We start from the raw sequence: 15674 nt of genomic DNA on the forward strand, positions 1-15674 counted from the left end.
GTAGGAGTTGCAGGTGCTCAGTAACTCCCAGGATCAAGCCTATGTTGGATGTCACTGACAGTAAATTGAAGGGATATATAGGATATAATTTAATTAGCTACAATGCTCAGCCATAGAGCCCTCTCCTCCTCTTCACAAAAATTGACAAATCAAATTGCCTTTTCTGTTGATTGCAATGTTTAGAGTCTGACTGTGTAGCATTTTCTTCTTCAAAATGTATTCAGAATAAAAAAGCAACTAATTTAAAAATGCTAAAACAAAGATTTAGTTATTCTGCCCCATCCTGCAATCCTTTAATGCCAAAAAGAATTGAAGGGGTCCAGAACCTCCCAGGTTTGGGCCCTGAATAATTAAAGTTAACTAAATATAAAAAGAATACTGTGTTAAAATCATATATAAAAATATGTATTACTAACATTTTAGACTGTTAAAATAAAAAGACTGATAATAAAGACTGAATTTACTTTTCATTATTTATGTTGTCTACTAGAAATGAACAAGGGACAGAATTTAGTTTTAAATAATTTCACAAACATTTACTGTTTTTAAAATTGCCTGTTTTCCCCCTCTTTTTTCAACTTCCACTACTAGATTTTGCTCATAACTAAAACTTCAAATATGTATACATATGTAGCTAGATAAAATATTTTTCTTGTATTCGAGTGCTCATACATTTTTCTAATCAAAATGTACCTTTCTTCCCTCCCCCACTTCCCTCCCATTTAGCTTAAATTCAAGTTGGTTCTATTGTTCAGTTTATGTCTTTCATTCAATGTGAAAAACTGATCTGTTTCTAATTTAGTTTCATTTTCTGGATCTCATGCATTAGCACTGTATTGATGTGTTTGGGTTGCACAGATTGCAGGGGAATCTTGTAATAAAAATATCTTTTCACTGACCATCAAAATAATGAAAACATTGCTACTACAAATAGGTTTTCTAAAGATTATGGGAAAAATCCTAACCAAACCAAAAATGTGGTCTTAAAACTATCTGACAAAGATATTTGACTTTGGATATTCTATTCACGAGAATTCCCTTCATTAAATACATTCTTATTAGAACAATCAGCCATGCCATGATCAATTAATTCACAGTACTGCCCGTTATTTTTCTTTAAACAATTTATGTCCCTGAAGATACTGTGGTCTGGCACTTAAGGATTAAGTGTAAATATATATTGTGCTCTGAAAATAAGTAACCATTTATTTTCCCTTTTAAAAAAAAAAACCAAAACTTTGAAGAAAGGTTTCCCTTTGGCAAAAATTGAAGTACGCTTCTTACCTGAAAGTTGCCAAAACAGCTTCCTCCAGGTAGGGTAACAAAACTGACAAATGGAGGACCAGGAGAGTTCAATGACTCGTACACCACTGTGCCTTCACTTGGAAATACAGCTCTCTGTTTCTGTTTGTTCTCCCAGAATTCCTGCAGCATTGCTACGACATTCACTATCAAAGACACAGAAGTGACAAATATTGGGTACATTTTATCTTCACTTGTAACTTCATTTGCCAGATTTAAACAAGAAATATTCTGGTTATATACATGTGAGAGTTGAAGATTCAGTCGAAGCCTGTAACTGTATTTTGCTCCAGCATGATATTAAGAGGCATTGTACTGTTGGAGCAGCTGTCTTTCAGATGAATGGGGAACTATATAGAAATTCCCATTTATCCATCACAAGAAGGGTCACAGTTGCTGTGTTCCACAGTAGAAGGGGCTGGATTTTAATGGTGCACGAAGTGATGTGTTTCCACACTGCCTTGTGATGTGGTCAGAAGGGAAGATGCTGTATATTAGGGCAGAGAGAGCTGCCAGCTAACATGAACATTAAAATACTAATGTACAAACTAAAAATTGATACAGTGCTCCTGCACTACAAAGTTTTAAGTTTCAGGGATGAAATTTTCAAAGCTTTGTAAGAGTCTTAGCCTCTCAGCTCCCATTTAAAGTGAATAAAAATTGGGTGCACCTCCTTTAGGCTCCTTTGAAAAGCCCAGCTACAAGATTATAGCTGATGTTTCTTGGCGACTAATAGTGATGGAACTTCTTACACTCTGTCAAAAATATTACCAGTTTCTATTTTAGACCATGCCCCTCTCAAACAACATGCCCGTTTACCACTTCCAAGAATAGGCTTATTGGAAGGTCATTGTGAAAACACAAGATGTTATCTATTTCCTATGACTGCTTGCTTGGATAGTCATAACAGGGAAAGCAATGAGAATACAGAAAATAAGAAAGGAAGTCCTTACATTGGGCCTTCAGAATGGTATGGCTAACCCCTGCCCCCATTTTGAATACCTAATGGAATAAGAAACAGGTGGTTATCTCAATGTACGATGGTGCTTTGACACAAACTGCATAAGAGTGAAACTCAAACCACAGAAACTGACTTCTGCTTTTCTAAATTATAGCTATATCTCCTCCCCCATTGAGACTGCTAGAATTTATGAACTGCATACTTAGTGATCGATACTACCTGCTGTTGATCTTTGATATTCATCACAGCAGTCCAGAAGAATAAAGTGACTAGATGAAATTGGTGACCTATCATTTTTATGTTCAACAAGGGTAATTATCCTCTTATTTTCAACTTTGAGCGATGATAAGTTTGAGCAAAAAATCAAATCTTTAGACCAGATAACTGCCAGCAGAACAGACCACAGAACCAAATGCAGCCTAGGTCAAGGAAAATGTCTAGGGTCTGCTGTGTTGAGAACTTCTCACTGACCCTGAGTGAAATACATCTTTTACATCACTGGTTGCTTCACTCTGTCTTTTAAATTCATGTTTGGTAATGATTCAGTTTAAAAGCCATTAAGTGGAAGTTGATATCTAGAAATAAACTTCATGCATGTTAAATGTCAAATTTCTAAGCTTTGAGCTTGACGGTTTAATAGAAGGAAAGTGCCACATTTATTGGAGAAATTGTATTGATATTAAATCTTTATTGAAAAGGTCATGTTTAGGTTAAAAGAAACAAGCTTGAAATAGAGCACCAGAATAAAAACAAATGACAAGAACAACAAAGGCTTATGACATCCCTATAAGGCAATTGTGGCCCTAGTGCTTCTTGGGAAAATTGACATTTAATGGTTTGATTTTTCTTTAAAAACAATAAATCAAAACGTCAGATGTCTACGCCAGGATCCTATTCCACCAACATGAATACCACCCACAGATCTTTCTCAGGCCCTGATATACTTGTGACATAAAATGTTAATTTAAGAAAACATCAACTGATAACCTAGTTTTCAGACCAAATATTCTTCAGCCTTTCAAATCAGAGCCACAGCTGCCTCCCCCTCAGGAAAAAAAATTAGTGTTTTAGTAACTTTTAGGCTGGCATTTTCAAAGGAGCATAAGAGAGATTGGTGCTTAACTCCCACTGAATTTGGACTGGATTTGGGGGGCTGAAACACAGTTGAAAAATTAGACTCAATACTTGTTTATCAAAGAAAAATGATAGTTATCCAGATGACAAACACTGAACAGTTCTTAAGAGCTAATGTGCACAGTAATGGTTGGCCTTCTAAATCAGTTTTTCCTTTCTTTTTTTTGTATAATCTGTCTTTCATATCTTTTGTCAGTTTTATAGCAAGATTGAGAAAATTTGCAATATCATTTTTGTTCTCTTTTGCTGTTATTAGTTCAGCATTTGGACAGCCTATGAATACTTCTTGGTTGGTTCAAAATTGTCACTGGATTTTGTGATACCTTCAGCTGTTTTAAAAATTAATCTGCATAAAGTTCCCTAAGCAACCAAGAGATTCTTCTTGGTAAAGGAAAATAAGGCAGAGTCTCTTCTTTTGTTGAAGTCGTGAAACTTAGCTTTGGCTGTCATTCTCTAAACTATGAGAGACTTTGTTACAGGTTAAGCTAATAAGACAAGTATCTAGAAAAAGGCCATGTATAACTTTTAGCAGTAGTAGTATTCTGGCAGCACCCATAAACTGTTACACTCTATTCACACACATAGAAAGACTGAATTTATAATCCCTAAGAGTTTACAATCCAAGAAAATTTAGGGCTGCGTACACACAAAATAGTACCAGTTTAAATCAAGTTGTGATTTTATTCCTCATTTAGTTAAAGCAGCACAACTTTGTGTGAGACAGTCTCTTAGATTGGTTTAAAGCAGGCCTGTAGCAGTTTAGCTTGCATGAGTAAATTTATAGGCACAAAGTAAACTGATATAGGGCAGTTTTAAAACCGATATAAGAGTCTATACTCACAACTTGCAATGGTTTAACTAAAAAAATGTAAATTTAAACCAGTGCAAATTCTGTGTAGACAATGTATTATACTCTCATATTCATACATATTTTAAAAATAGTATCACAAGTTATTCTAAACATATCCATTCCAAAAACAGCCATTTAATTTAAAAAAATGAAAAGAAAAGAAAAAAAAAGCAGGATGTAATCAGCAACCAGAGAGGTTTGAAAATGTTCCTTTGTGTTTTATAGTAATCCCAGGAGCACTGTAGAGATATTCAGGAACTGTTCTACCACTATTAGGTATGTAGGTGGCTGTTTAATCCTTCTTGAAACAGGTACCTTAGCAATATGCATAGTTTATTCAGACCTTCTACATTCATTTTCATATAAGGAATTGCATTATTTATTTTTTTGAACTTTCTGGGTGAAGTCTTGTCAAATCAACTGATATTTACACATTTTTCTTCACACACGTTTTTGCATGCTGCACAGCAGGGGTCGGCAACCTTTCAGAAGTGCTGCTCCGAGTCTTCATTTATTCACTCTAATTTAAGGTTTCGCGTGCCAGTAATACATTGTAACATTTTTAGAAGGTCTCTTTCTATGAGTCTATAATATATAACTAAACTATTGTTGTATATAAGGTAAATATGGTTTTTAAAATGTTTAAGAAGCTTCATTTAAAATTAAATTAAAATGCCCCCCGGACTGGTGGCCAGGACCCAGGCAGTGTAAGTGCCACTGAAAATCAGCTCGCGTGCCACCTTCGGCACCCGTGCCATAGGTTGCCTACCCCAGCTCCACAGGAATGCAGTGTAGCAGCAATCCAAAATTTAAACCATCCAGTGACAGTGTACAAATGAAAAAGCTAGATATTCTTTTTATTTTTTTTAATGTTGGAAGCGTTGAACACACTAAACTTAGCATTGTGATCTACATCTCATTTTGAATTAATGTCATTTACTTTAATTTGCTTTTTGTATTTGAAAAAATAAATATAATATGGCCAAAGATGTTTAAACAATGACTAGAGTACCTGTGTGCATTCGTGACTACTTTTCCTAACAGTTTAATTACATGTGCTCTAAAATCTGTTGTTCAGTATATTGTAACATCACTGAATCAGTTAAACAAAGATATAGGATGAAATTCTGACTCCACTGAAGTCAATGCCAAAACTCCCATCAACTTCAATAGGCCAGAATTTCACCCACATATTCTACATATGCATTTTCCTCTCTCTTTTAATCTGTTACAAACATGTAATACAAATATCTAAGTAATGGTAGGAATGTGACCACTATACAATATAAGGATTTCATGGATTCTTTATCCTTAATTTACCTCCATTCATGGGCATTATTAGGGTTTCAGACCAGTGCATGGTACTTGATGTGACATAACTTCTAGTTACAAGGGGATAGAAAGAACATCTTTTTATGATGCATTTCTGTACTTTTGTTTGTTCCCATAATAGCCAAGGCTTTGTGGATTATACAGTAAACTGGACCTAACTTCTGTGGTATAAGTCCCCTGGCTTCTGGGACACGGATACTGAATTTTACAACAAACAAGAAAAGATGTGGCAGTGCCAAATTAATAAAAAATATTGAATTAAATACAAAAAATGACTAGCACAATCAATATTATCCGTATTATTTTAGAATTACCTGTATTTTATGCTGTTCTGCAAATGTTCAGCTTTTGTACTAATAATGTGTAACCATTACAGAAGTTTTTTAGGGAGGGTGAAATAGTGGCTTTGGCAGCTGACCTAGGGCTTTTGACACACAGGGAGCAGTTGAGAATTTTGTCTTTGGAAAGTTGGTATCTCCTAGTGGGCAGAAGAAGAGATGACTTAAGAATTCCAAGTTGCTTCAAATTTCAGTTCCCCCATGTGGAGAACATGGGAGATACCTGTATTATTTGTGTGAATATTAGGTATGCCTCATCTTACTTGGTTCTTATTATGATGCTGGCTACATGGTCTCAAATGGTTAACCCCAGCCAGAGCTCTCCAACTAGGAGGGCCAGAAAGCAGACAATGGCTCCAGATAAACCTTATTGTCTGGTGCTCAGAAACAAGAGGGGCCAATTTCTTTCAAGTCTCATGTCTGCTGGGCTCTGGCTAGTGTGGCCAAGGGTAGGAACGGGGAAGATTCTGGTGGGAAAGCTGGGACAAAGAGCTGGGATCCTAATAAAAACAGCCCCTGATAAATGGGGGGGGGGAAGACTGAGGACGTGTCTTCACTGCACAGTTAACTGGGGTTCTTACACAGGTGTCAGCCCAACTGTCACTTTCCACCATTCACACAGAAACTCTTTGACCCAAGACTGGAGATGCTTTAAATCCAGGCTAGCTTATTTGGCTGGGAGAATAGGTTAGAATCCAGGCTTTGATTTAACTCAGCCTGGAACCCACTCACTTTGCAGTGAGGATGCAGGCAAAAATCTCTCAAGTACCATTCCTCCAATGTCCTTCCCACATTTCCCTCTAAAGAATGGACAAGTTTTCCTGCATGAATGTCACAGGACAAAGAATCATGAGATACACCCCCCATAGACATGTGGGTGAGTGCAGAAACACTGAGGATACAGAGTAAGGTGGATAGGACTTTGTTGTGAGGTTGCTTGTAATCAGGAGAGGCTAACCTGCATACAAAAAACCTGGGTGCCAGTCAGAGGGGTTAACTATAAAGACATATCCACAGACCACTAGGGATGCTCTTTGTCATCCCAACTCCTTGAAATGAGTGCCTAGAAGACAAATGGGATCTAGCTATTTTTGCAAGCAAAACTGGGGAGATGCAGATAGATTGTTCAATGTTTTAAGATTTGCTTTTCTGAATGCCTTGGTTCTGAATAATCAATACTTTGCTGTATGAAACCTGCACAATCTCTGTAATTACCACTTGCCATATCTCATGAAGAGGAGTACACTGGGCAGGGGGCCGAACCCTGTAGGACCTTCTGAGACAGGCATGGTTGGTACCCAGTGTGTCTGAAGGCCAGTCAAAGTCAGGGGGAGACATGATTTCACTTTGTGAGAGCTCAAGTGCAGCTGGCCTGGTAACTGAGATACCCTACCTAGAAAATCCTTGATAACAACCAACCACTTCACTGATCTCACCACAAAAACTGCTACTGCATCCATCACTGATTGACCAGCAGTGAATCACTTAACATTTTTAGCATTTTAATTGTCTATAGTTATTAGAAGTTAATAATGCTTTGAGATGAACAGGGCAGGCTATACCTCAGAGCTTTAGTACCCAAGTGGTGGCAGATTCAGGAGGACAACACTGACTTGGTTTACAATTGGAAGGCTTTCCTCAGAATCACAAGAGACAAGGAATTTAATTTATTTCTTTAAATGAAAGTTTAGATTCTGTTGCATATTCCATAATCATGGTACTAACCTTAATGTTACTAAAGTTCAGTGTGGGCTTTGTATTTAGTTATGGATGGTTTGGGGCTGAGGAAAATGGCTGCTCTCCCTGCTACCTCCACTAGCATAAATGCATGAGATTTCCTTGTAACTCTGATCTTAAAACGGTTAATTTCTGCCAGGTGTACAGAAATATTTTATGTCTCTGGGTTGGGTAATTACCTTGACTGGAATGAGGATGCATACTCTATGCAAGGTATTGCTACCCACTCCATTACTTGGTGGGAGGGGGGACATATTTTCTTTGTTTTTGTGGAAGGAAGCATATGGAACATTCTAGAGCCAAATTCAACATTGGCATAAGCAAGAACATGATTTAATGAAAATTAATTACTTCAGAGGATGTGTGTCCACTTATGCCAGCAGTGAACTTGGTTCCATATTTCTAGGACTAATATTAAAGCATGGTTATAGTTACCCTACCCGAGGTGAACAAACATGTAGAGGATTGAGAGTTAACAGGACAGTAGACAACACACACACATAGATGGGGATATTATTTGAGAAGGGAAACCCTTAGACTAATGGAGCTATTCAGAACAGAAGTCATACAGTCTTACCAGTAGAGTGAAATGGAGTCATAACCCTGACAACATTTCAATGTCAGAAGAAAGCAGGATACAAAGAACACGCAGGATAACCATCTATGTTGACATTTTTAAACTTAAAAGGGTTGTTTTAACTAACTTGACAGACTATCATTAAATGAACACTCAAATGCAGAGAACAATAATAAAGCTTTTGGAGTTAAAAAAGCTAAGCATTAAAGAAGATTCTTTAGTGAAAGGCTACTAAAGTTGTCTTACATTTCTTAAATCAATCTGTGGCACATAATCAGTGAAACCATATCATTGAAACAAAGATCATAAGTTATAAGTGCACCCTCCTGCAGCTGTATCCTATTATGGACTGTAACTTAACACATGCATCTTGGAAAAGTTGTTAAATTGAGTTCAGACTAACAAACCTATATTATTTAAATATGTGGAGAAAAGGGGCAGAAATTTAGGTGGGAACCATCAGGTTCTATAGGAGTTTGGTATTTCATGTTCATTTTTTTCATCAGTTGAGAGTCTATTTTAAAGGAATAAATGTATACGTACACATATATACAGATCTCTGCTGCAGACATGGGCGTAATAATCACAAACTAGGATTTTCACTAAAAATGCTATAATGATTTGCAGATTTATATGCTAGTACATTAATAGTGATGCCATGAAGCTGCATTTATCCCCATGCTAAATTTCTACAGGGCATAATATACTTCAAACATAAGTGAAGACAAAAATTCCCACTAAAAGAAGACTGGTAACGAACAAGATATTACTGTTTATGTTCATATTGGAGCTCCAAAAGTATTAGAGTAATGTACAAATACAAGCGGCCAAAACCTGATTTCAGGATAGCCCCTGTGCACTATTCAGGCAGCTGAAACTTCTTTGGTGAGAGGGAAACCCCTGGTGGCATAGAGCCATCATAGCCTCTAGTGTAGAAGTGCAGGTTGGTGGCATGTTGGAGTGAAGGGGAGGTGGCTGGAGTGCTCCTTCACTCTGGGAAGATGGATCACCAAAGTTAGAGCAGCTTTGAGGATGCTCTAACTTGCACTTGAGACTGACATAGACTCTGGTTTCTCCCTGTCGCTGTCCAGAATTTAGGGGGCATAAGTGTGGCCTAAAGCCATCTTTGCCTCTGTTGGGTTCTTTGCTGAAACCCAAGAATTGGGGCCAAAGTTTCTTGAGGATTTTGATTGTGAGGTCTTGGAACTGGGACCATCCTTCATAAGTATTTGGAAAGTATCCAGCACACAGTAGGCATTACTGTCAATAAATAATAATCCTGGGGGCTTATAGTCTAAATAATGGTGTCTGATATAAAGCTTTTATTGCCGCTCCTTTGGAAAGACTGGCTCATGGCTCCACAGCTCATGAGTGATTTGATAATCCCAAATTTATGGCAATAAAAAAAATTGATAGCACAGATCATCAGTGTAATAAATGTAGATCCATGGGATAACTGTATATATCATGCCCTTTTGAAGGCCTCGCCTGCACTCTGTCCACTAATCTATTTTTGCTGGGATGACTATTACTTACATTCCAAACCTTCTAGCAGCTTCAAACAGACACCATTTATATAAATAAAACTGCCAGAGAAATATTTACCAAGATCATACAGAGCCTGATCCGAAGTATTGGGGTAGGAGTCTTTCCATTGACTTAAGGATCAGGTTTATTCTTTTTCCCTTCCACTTGAAAAACAAAATGACACCCATTTCTAAGGAAACCAACACTGTAGGATATAGGTGCTACTGCCAAGGATCTGCTTCTGAGAAACAGACTGACCTTTACGTTCTCAAAAACATTAATTTTAAATATTTCTAAAAAAGTAAATGTGTTTCCATACAAACAATTTTTAAATTCTGCATTCCAGGATGATAATTTTGGAACACTTCATAGTGCTTTACAGCAAAGTTGTAGTGAGGGAAAAGCCAATAGTCCATTACTTAAGTTTAGGCTTGACAGAATTCAATTTTTTAAATAAAATTTCTACTGATTGTATCAATGGCTTTTTAAAGTATTTTTTCATTTTGTTATCTATTGAAATGTTCACAGTTGTGGGAAGTTATGTGGGGGGAGAGTCAGACAAAGGGCAGATAATTATTTTAAGAAAGTAGATAACCTTTCACTTTTTCCAATCTCTACAACTGTGAAAACAAAATTTTAATATTACATATCAAAATATACAAAGTACATATACTTAAATCAAATTCTAATCCGTTCTTAAACAGCATTTTTCTTACTTTATTTATCTGTAAAAGTAGATTGATGGAAATATTTTTTTAATTGGTTTGTGTGTATGTACGTATCAACAAAAATCTAATTTTTCCAAGCCTACTCAAATTGTAAACTCTATGAGGAAGGGTCCATCTTTTTGTTTTATAGTTGTACAGCACCTAGCACAATGGGGTTCTGATCCATAATGTGGACTCCAAGGTGCTACCATAATAAATGTAATAGCAATGTTGGAAAGGCATTCTACAGCAAGTGATGATGCAGGGAAAGTTCTGCTCAGTTCTGCTGGATCATGCTCAGTGTGAATGGAATCTCATGGGAATTTAGCTGCTAAAATTGAAGAAGTCTTTATAGAGCATATGTAAACTGAGATTTTTTTACCCTCAAAGGCTTTAAACTTGGCCAAATTTGGGCAGACTTTCAATAACCACAACAAAAAGCATAGTCCAGACACAAAGGCCAATTTCTTGGAAAAATCTCAAGTCTCTAATGGAAAGTACGGAGGTGCTGGAGTTTTCAAAACAAACAAACAAACAAAATCACCAGAATTTTTTACCATGGGCAAAATGTATTTCCCTAGCCTTGTTATCAGAAATTGCTGACCCATTTTGGCTGACATTTTCCAACAAAATTCATGCTGAGACAGATACATGGTATAGAAAAAATTCAGTCTGAATGGTTAAAGTTTGGCAAAGTTATAAGGTACCGAAAACAGGGTCTTAAAATGGGAAGTGTCAGGTAATCTTAACAGGCAGTGCTACCAGCCCCGCCGATAATATTTCAGTTATACTCAGCGATGTTATTTTTGCTCAGTCAGATAAAGGAAAACCATCTTTTTCTTAATACATTGTGACAAGCAGTAAAGCACTATTATAGCTGACAGATATGATTTCATTACTGGATTATTTCTGGTAATATTTGAAGTCTGTGCACCTTGAATGTTTGTAAAAGCTGTAGAAATAATAATACACACAGGCATGCTCATAATGATATCCTGTTCTATAATATAATTTCTACCCACATCATATTTAAATCCTACTGACAAAATACTGTTCCCAGTACCAGGACTGGTGGTTTAGGACAATACTAACTTCTTCATGACAATGCCATTAACTACAGTATCATTTTGGCTTTAATCTCCCACTAACTTCAATGGCAGCAGATTTATGCAGTAGTTTGGACCTTTTAGAATACAGTGCTGTGTACGTTCTGGCTTCAGTGGGAGCACATAGCAGAATCAAGCATAAGATGGGCAGTTTCTATATTAGAATTCTTTAAAATGAGTGCTTCCTGGTGTGGCTCAAAAAGCCCTTATGAATGTGACATTCCAACCTATCTATAATTTTGGGCATCTGCTTTTTCTCTTTTACCTTATCCATCTCTGGATCTGTGGGTGGTCATGGTATCATTGTCTGGGCAGCTGGTACATACATTTTCAATCAAAATCTTGTCAGCTGATCTTTATGAACTGGTTACCAAAGGAAACTCAGAAAGGGGAATGCCTTTCCTCCCCCTATTGATATCAAGTTCTTTGCTCCTGCAATGTCTGCTCTCCCTGGCTCTCAGAGCAAGGTCTGGGGACTGCAGCACTACATGAGTCTACCACAGCAACACAAAGTTCTCCTGCTGGGTGGCCTGAGAAACCATATTATTTGTGTATGGAGCTGTCTAGGTCTCTTACTTCAGGGTCAGACTCTGATACTTTACTCACTGAGTAGCACCTTTCTACAGTATGATCCTATTAATTTCAGGGAGACTATTTACACAGTGAAGTATTTTTCAATGCAAGTAAGGGTATTGGAATCTGGCCATTAGAAAACAGTTAATATACAGTATACAGACATTTCTTCTAGTTCCTTTACCAGTTGCGCGCTTAAGTAGTTTCTCCCCTATCATGTTTGAAAGAAATAACAATAAGCTGTTAATATAGCTGCTGACAAATGAATGAAGCTGAGATTCAATAAGCACCTTCCACACTGTGCTTGAGGGTTTAAAATAGATTACAGTCAGATATGTATGTGAAGAAAGCATTCCCAAACAGAGTCAAATGCTATGTTTGCAGTATCTTTTTACAGCACATAACAGAGCAATTTAGATTTAAAATTACACCTGCAAGCACCATAATATCACAATCAGAAACCAATGGTATAAACTAAAAATTGCCTTTAAGGAAACAAACTAAGTGATCCCATTCATCATGGAGGAAACTGCAAAATAATGGAATCTAAAGTAATGTTTTGCTGAATTTGCTCATGGATAATGATTCTTATTAATTCCTGTTTCTCCAGGCACTGATATATGAATTTAGGTAAGAAACAATGGGAAAGATTCAGATACCCTTACTCATGTAGAAAAACACCTCACTCCATGAATCAGCCCACTGAAATCATGAATAAGGGAATCAGAATCTGGCTCAGTAGAATAGAGAGCTAAATTCAACTGCATATATTTCAGCTGAGTTACCAAGAGATGAATGAGTTCAATATGAAGCAGTTAATCATATTAGCTTCAGAAACTAAGTTGCATGAAGTAGTTTAATGCTGATGCTGAAATAAAGACTTTTATATAGCAATTGACTAATATGATTTGAAAGGAAAATTGAACAGTTTGACAGATTTGCTGTCACACAAAATATCACAAAGAAAGTATGTAGTTAGTTTGTTCAGAAGTCTTAGAAGGAAAAAAAGATCAGTCTGTTTGCAGGACAGCATGCTGTGGTTTAAACAGCAGCATACTGTACTGCTTTACATCTGTTCCAATAGAAGTGCTCAGAGTTGAGAGTTCAGCTTTTAGAAAATTTTTACAGGAAACATTTTAACTATATATATATATATATATATATATATATATATATATATATATATATGAAATGCTTGGTCTAATATAATAAACTAATTGTTAGAAAGAGTAAATATTTATTATAGAATTACACCATCATTTTCTGAGATTTCACCACAGGACCCAAAAATGTTTGTTGAATTTAATCAAATTATCCCTTACAAAGAAGTGTTTTGAAAGAACATTAGTCTTTTAGAATATACACTTGAAATGTATTAAGTCAATTACCACCAAAAAAAGAGCAGAAGATAGTATAGCTTCAGTTTAAATTAGCATCATCTATGACCCATAAAATCAGACTATTTGCTTAATATGCTGTGCTCCTCGGTATCTTAATGGTAAAATACTTAAATTTGACATTAATAAAACTATTGTTTGAGAAGTCAAGAAACTTTCTTTGGTACTTACAGTCTTTAAATACAAGGGCAGGGTCTCTATGAGGCAGTACTTGGGCAATTAAATATTGCAGAGACTCCAAAGTTCTGTCCATCCTGGTTCTGCTTTTCCAGAGTGTACCCACAAAGTGTCCTCATGCCTGAATTATTCCAGTCCTGTACTGACTTTGTGCAGTTCATTGATGCTCTGGATTACTAACGCTTCTCTTTTAACATCTGCCAATCAGACATTACCCAGAATCAAAAGACCCTTCCCGGGGTCCTTCTCCCTGGCTCACTTATCTTTGTTATATGCTGAGCTAATTAGCTGTAAAGGCAGTCTGACAGGCTCATTCCTACAGCTTCCTTCTGTTAAACACACCCACCTACAGGCTAGCTGGAGAAGCTAATCATGTGAAAGACATTTCTCTTTCATCCAGATATTGACTGCATGTGCTGAAACAGACATAGTTTTGGTTTCCCTGAATTAGTACAAGTTTTTTCCCCCCATGTTCTTTTGGAATGTTAGGCTGAGACTGAGCTTCATAAGGTTCTCATTAGACAACCCAGCTAAAGTTCTGTAGAACTCTCCAGAGAAATATTAGCAATGAAATAACCCAATGTGGTAAGAGCCACATTCACTTTAAGAATAAAAATCGTATAGGTTCTTCTACGTTATTAGGCCAAACTGCAGGTGGAAAAAAATTGAGTTAGGCAGAAAAATTAAACTACTTCTGATGAGTTTTGTTGAACATGCAATCTGACTTGATGTTTTGTTGACGTATCTCCCTATTAATCTATGTGGATACAGGTGTTAGGGAGTAACAATTTGCCTTGACAAGAACATTTATAGTAATGCCCCTCTATGCTGCCTTTTTGGGGGGGAGGGGGGAAATACTAGGAAAAAAATGAGAACTTGACAAGTATATGGGTGCATAAGAAAATTAATCTCAAAATTACACTATATAAATTTGATATGAACTCTCAAGTATTGTAGATTAAAATGTGAATACATCAAACTACATTTACATATTTATCTTGGACAAAGTACAGCATCTATGAAAACAAACCCTTAAAGCAAGGAGAAAGTAGACATCTTGTCAATAAGGATAGCCCCTTCTCCATTCTTCTTATATTCCCAAATTAATTCATTTTCTTGGTGGTAAGAGCCACATTTCTTGGCAGATATCATTATAAAATGTTTCTACATCTAAATACTTGGAAGTTTTAGGCACATATTGTATTGAAAGTTAAGTATTCACTCTATAAGAAATGCCTTTTTGTTTGCTGTTCATTGATTTTCAAGAGGCTTGATTGGTTACAAAACCATAAAAGTGCTAAAGTTACCTTAAATGCAGTCATTTAAACCAGTATGATAATATCAAGATACTCATTGGTCCTAAATATGTGAATTTGTTAAGACTGTCAAGAACGTTATTGACTTAACCTCTATGTTTCCCAAAGCTCACTCTAAATAAAGTAAACTTTGTTTGAATGACCACATATGAAACATAAACTGAGCACTGCAAAGTTCAGTCTTGTGTAAACTTCGTTATGACCTTTGATGACTTCAGATATTTCAGGAATTCTGCTGCTGACAAAAGAGAGGTTTAATAAATATATATTAAGCTATAAAGTTGAGGTTCAGTTCTTCCCTCACTAACTCCAGTTTCTGAAGAGAGATGTGTCTATCCAAGTACACTGGCAGAATAAGTAAAAAGGATTGCTTATGGCCATCCATCAGTATTTCAAAGACTTAATGGAACATTTTGAAAAATAAACTGCATGGATTTCCATAATCCCTTCTGTTCTGACAGAAAGCTGAACCAATCTGAACAACCTTTGCATAGTAACTGGTGCCAAAAATAAATAGAACCATTTGAAAGATTTCACTATCAATGTCCACACATCAAAATAAACTTGTTCTCTAACAGAATAAGAAGTCTAAATTAGAAAACAAGTAGGGCTCATCCTAGTCAAACCGGACTATAGTATT

At 36.4% G+C, this 15674-nt stretch overlaps 1 protein-coding gene and 1 long non-coding RNA gene across 2 annotated transcripts in view; one reads left to right on the forward strand and one right to left on the reverse strand.

The window, feature by feature from the left end:
- The window catches only part of LIX1 (limb and CNS expressed 1), a 44028-nt gene extending 30031 nt beyond the window's left edge, over window positions 1–13997 (reverse strand). Inside the window, exons 1-2 of the mRNA XM_050945955.1 lie at window positions 13713–13997; window positions 1285–1448 (exon numbers count right to left, since the gene is read on the reverse strand). Of these exons, the coding sequence (XP_050801912.1) occupies window positions 1285–1448; window positions 13713–13794 (246 nt within the window). The 5' untranslated portion in view covers window positions 13795–13997. The remainder of the gene's footprint in view (window positions 1–1284; window positions 1449–13712) is intronic.
- Window positions 1–15674, forward strand: part of LOC127047620 (uncharacterized) — a 47240-nt gene that overhangs the window by 18199 nt on the left and 13367 nt on the right. The window contains exon 3 of the long non-coding RNA XR_007773420.1: window positions 4473–4523. This is a non-coding gene — a long non-coding RNA (uncharacterized LOC127047620). The remainder of the gene's footprint in view (window positions 1–4472; window positions 4524–15674) is intronic.

The sequence above is a fragment of the Gopherus flavomarginatus genome, chromosome 3 (assembly GCF_025201925.1).
Source record: "Gopherus flavomarginatus isolate rGopFla2 chromosome 3, rGopFla2.mat.asm, whole genome shotgun sequence".
NCBI classification, from domain to species: Eukaryota; Metazoa; Chordata; order Testudines; family Testudinidae; genus Gopherus; species Gopherus flavomarginatus.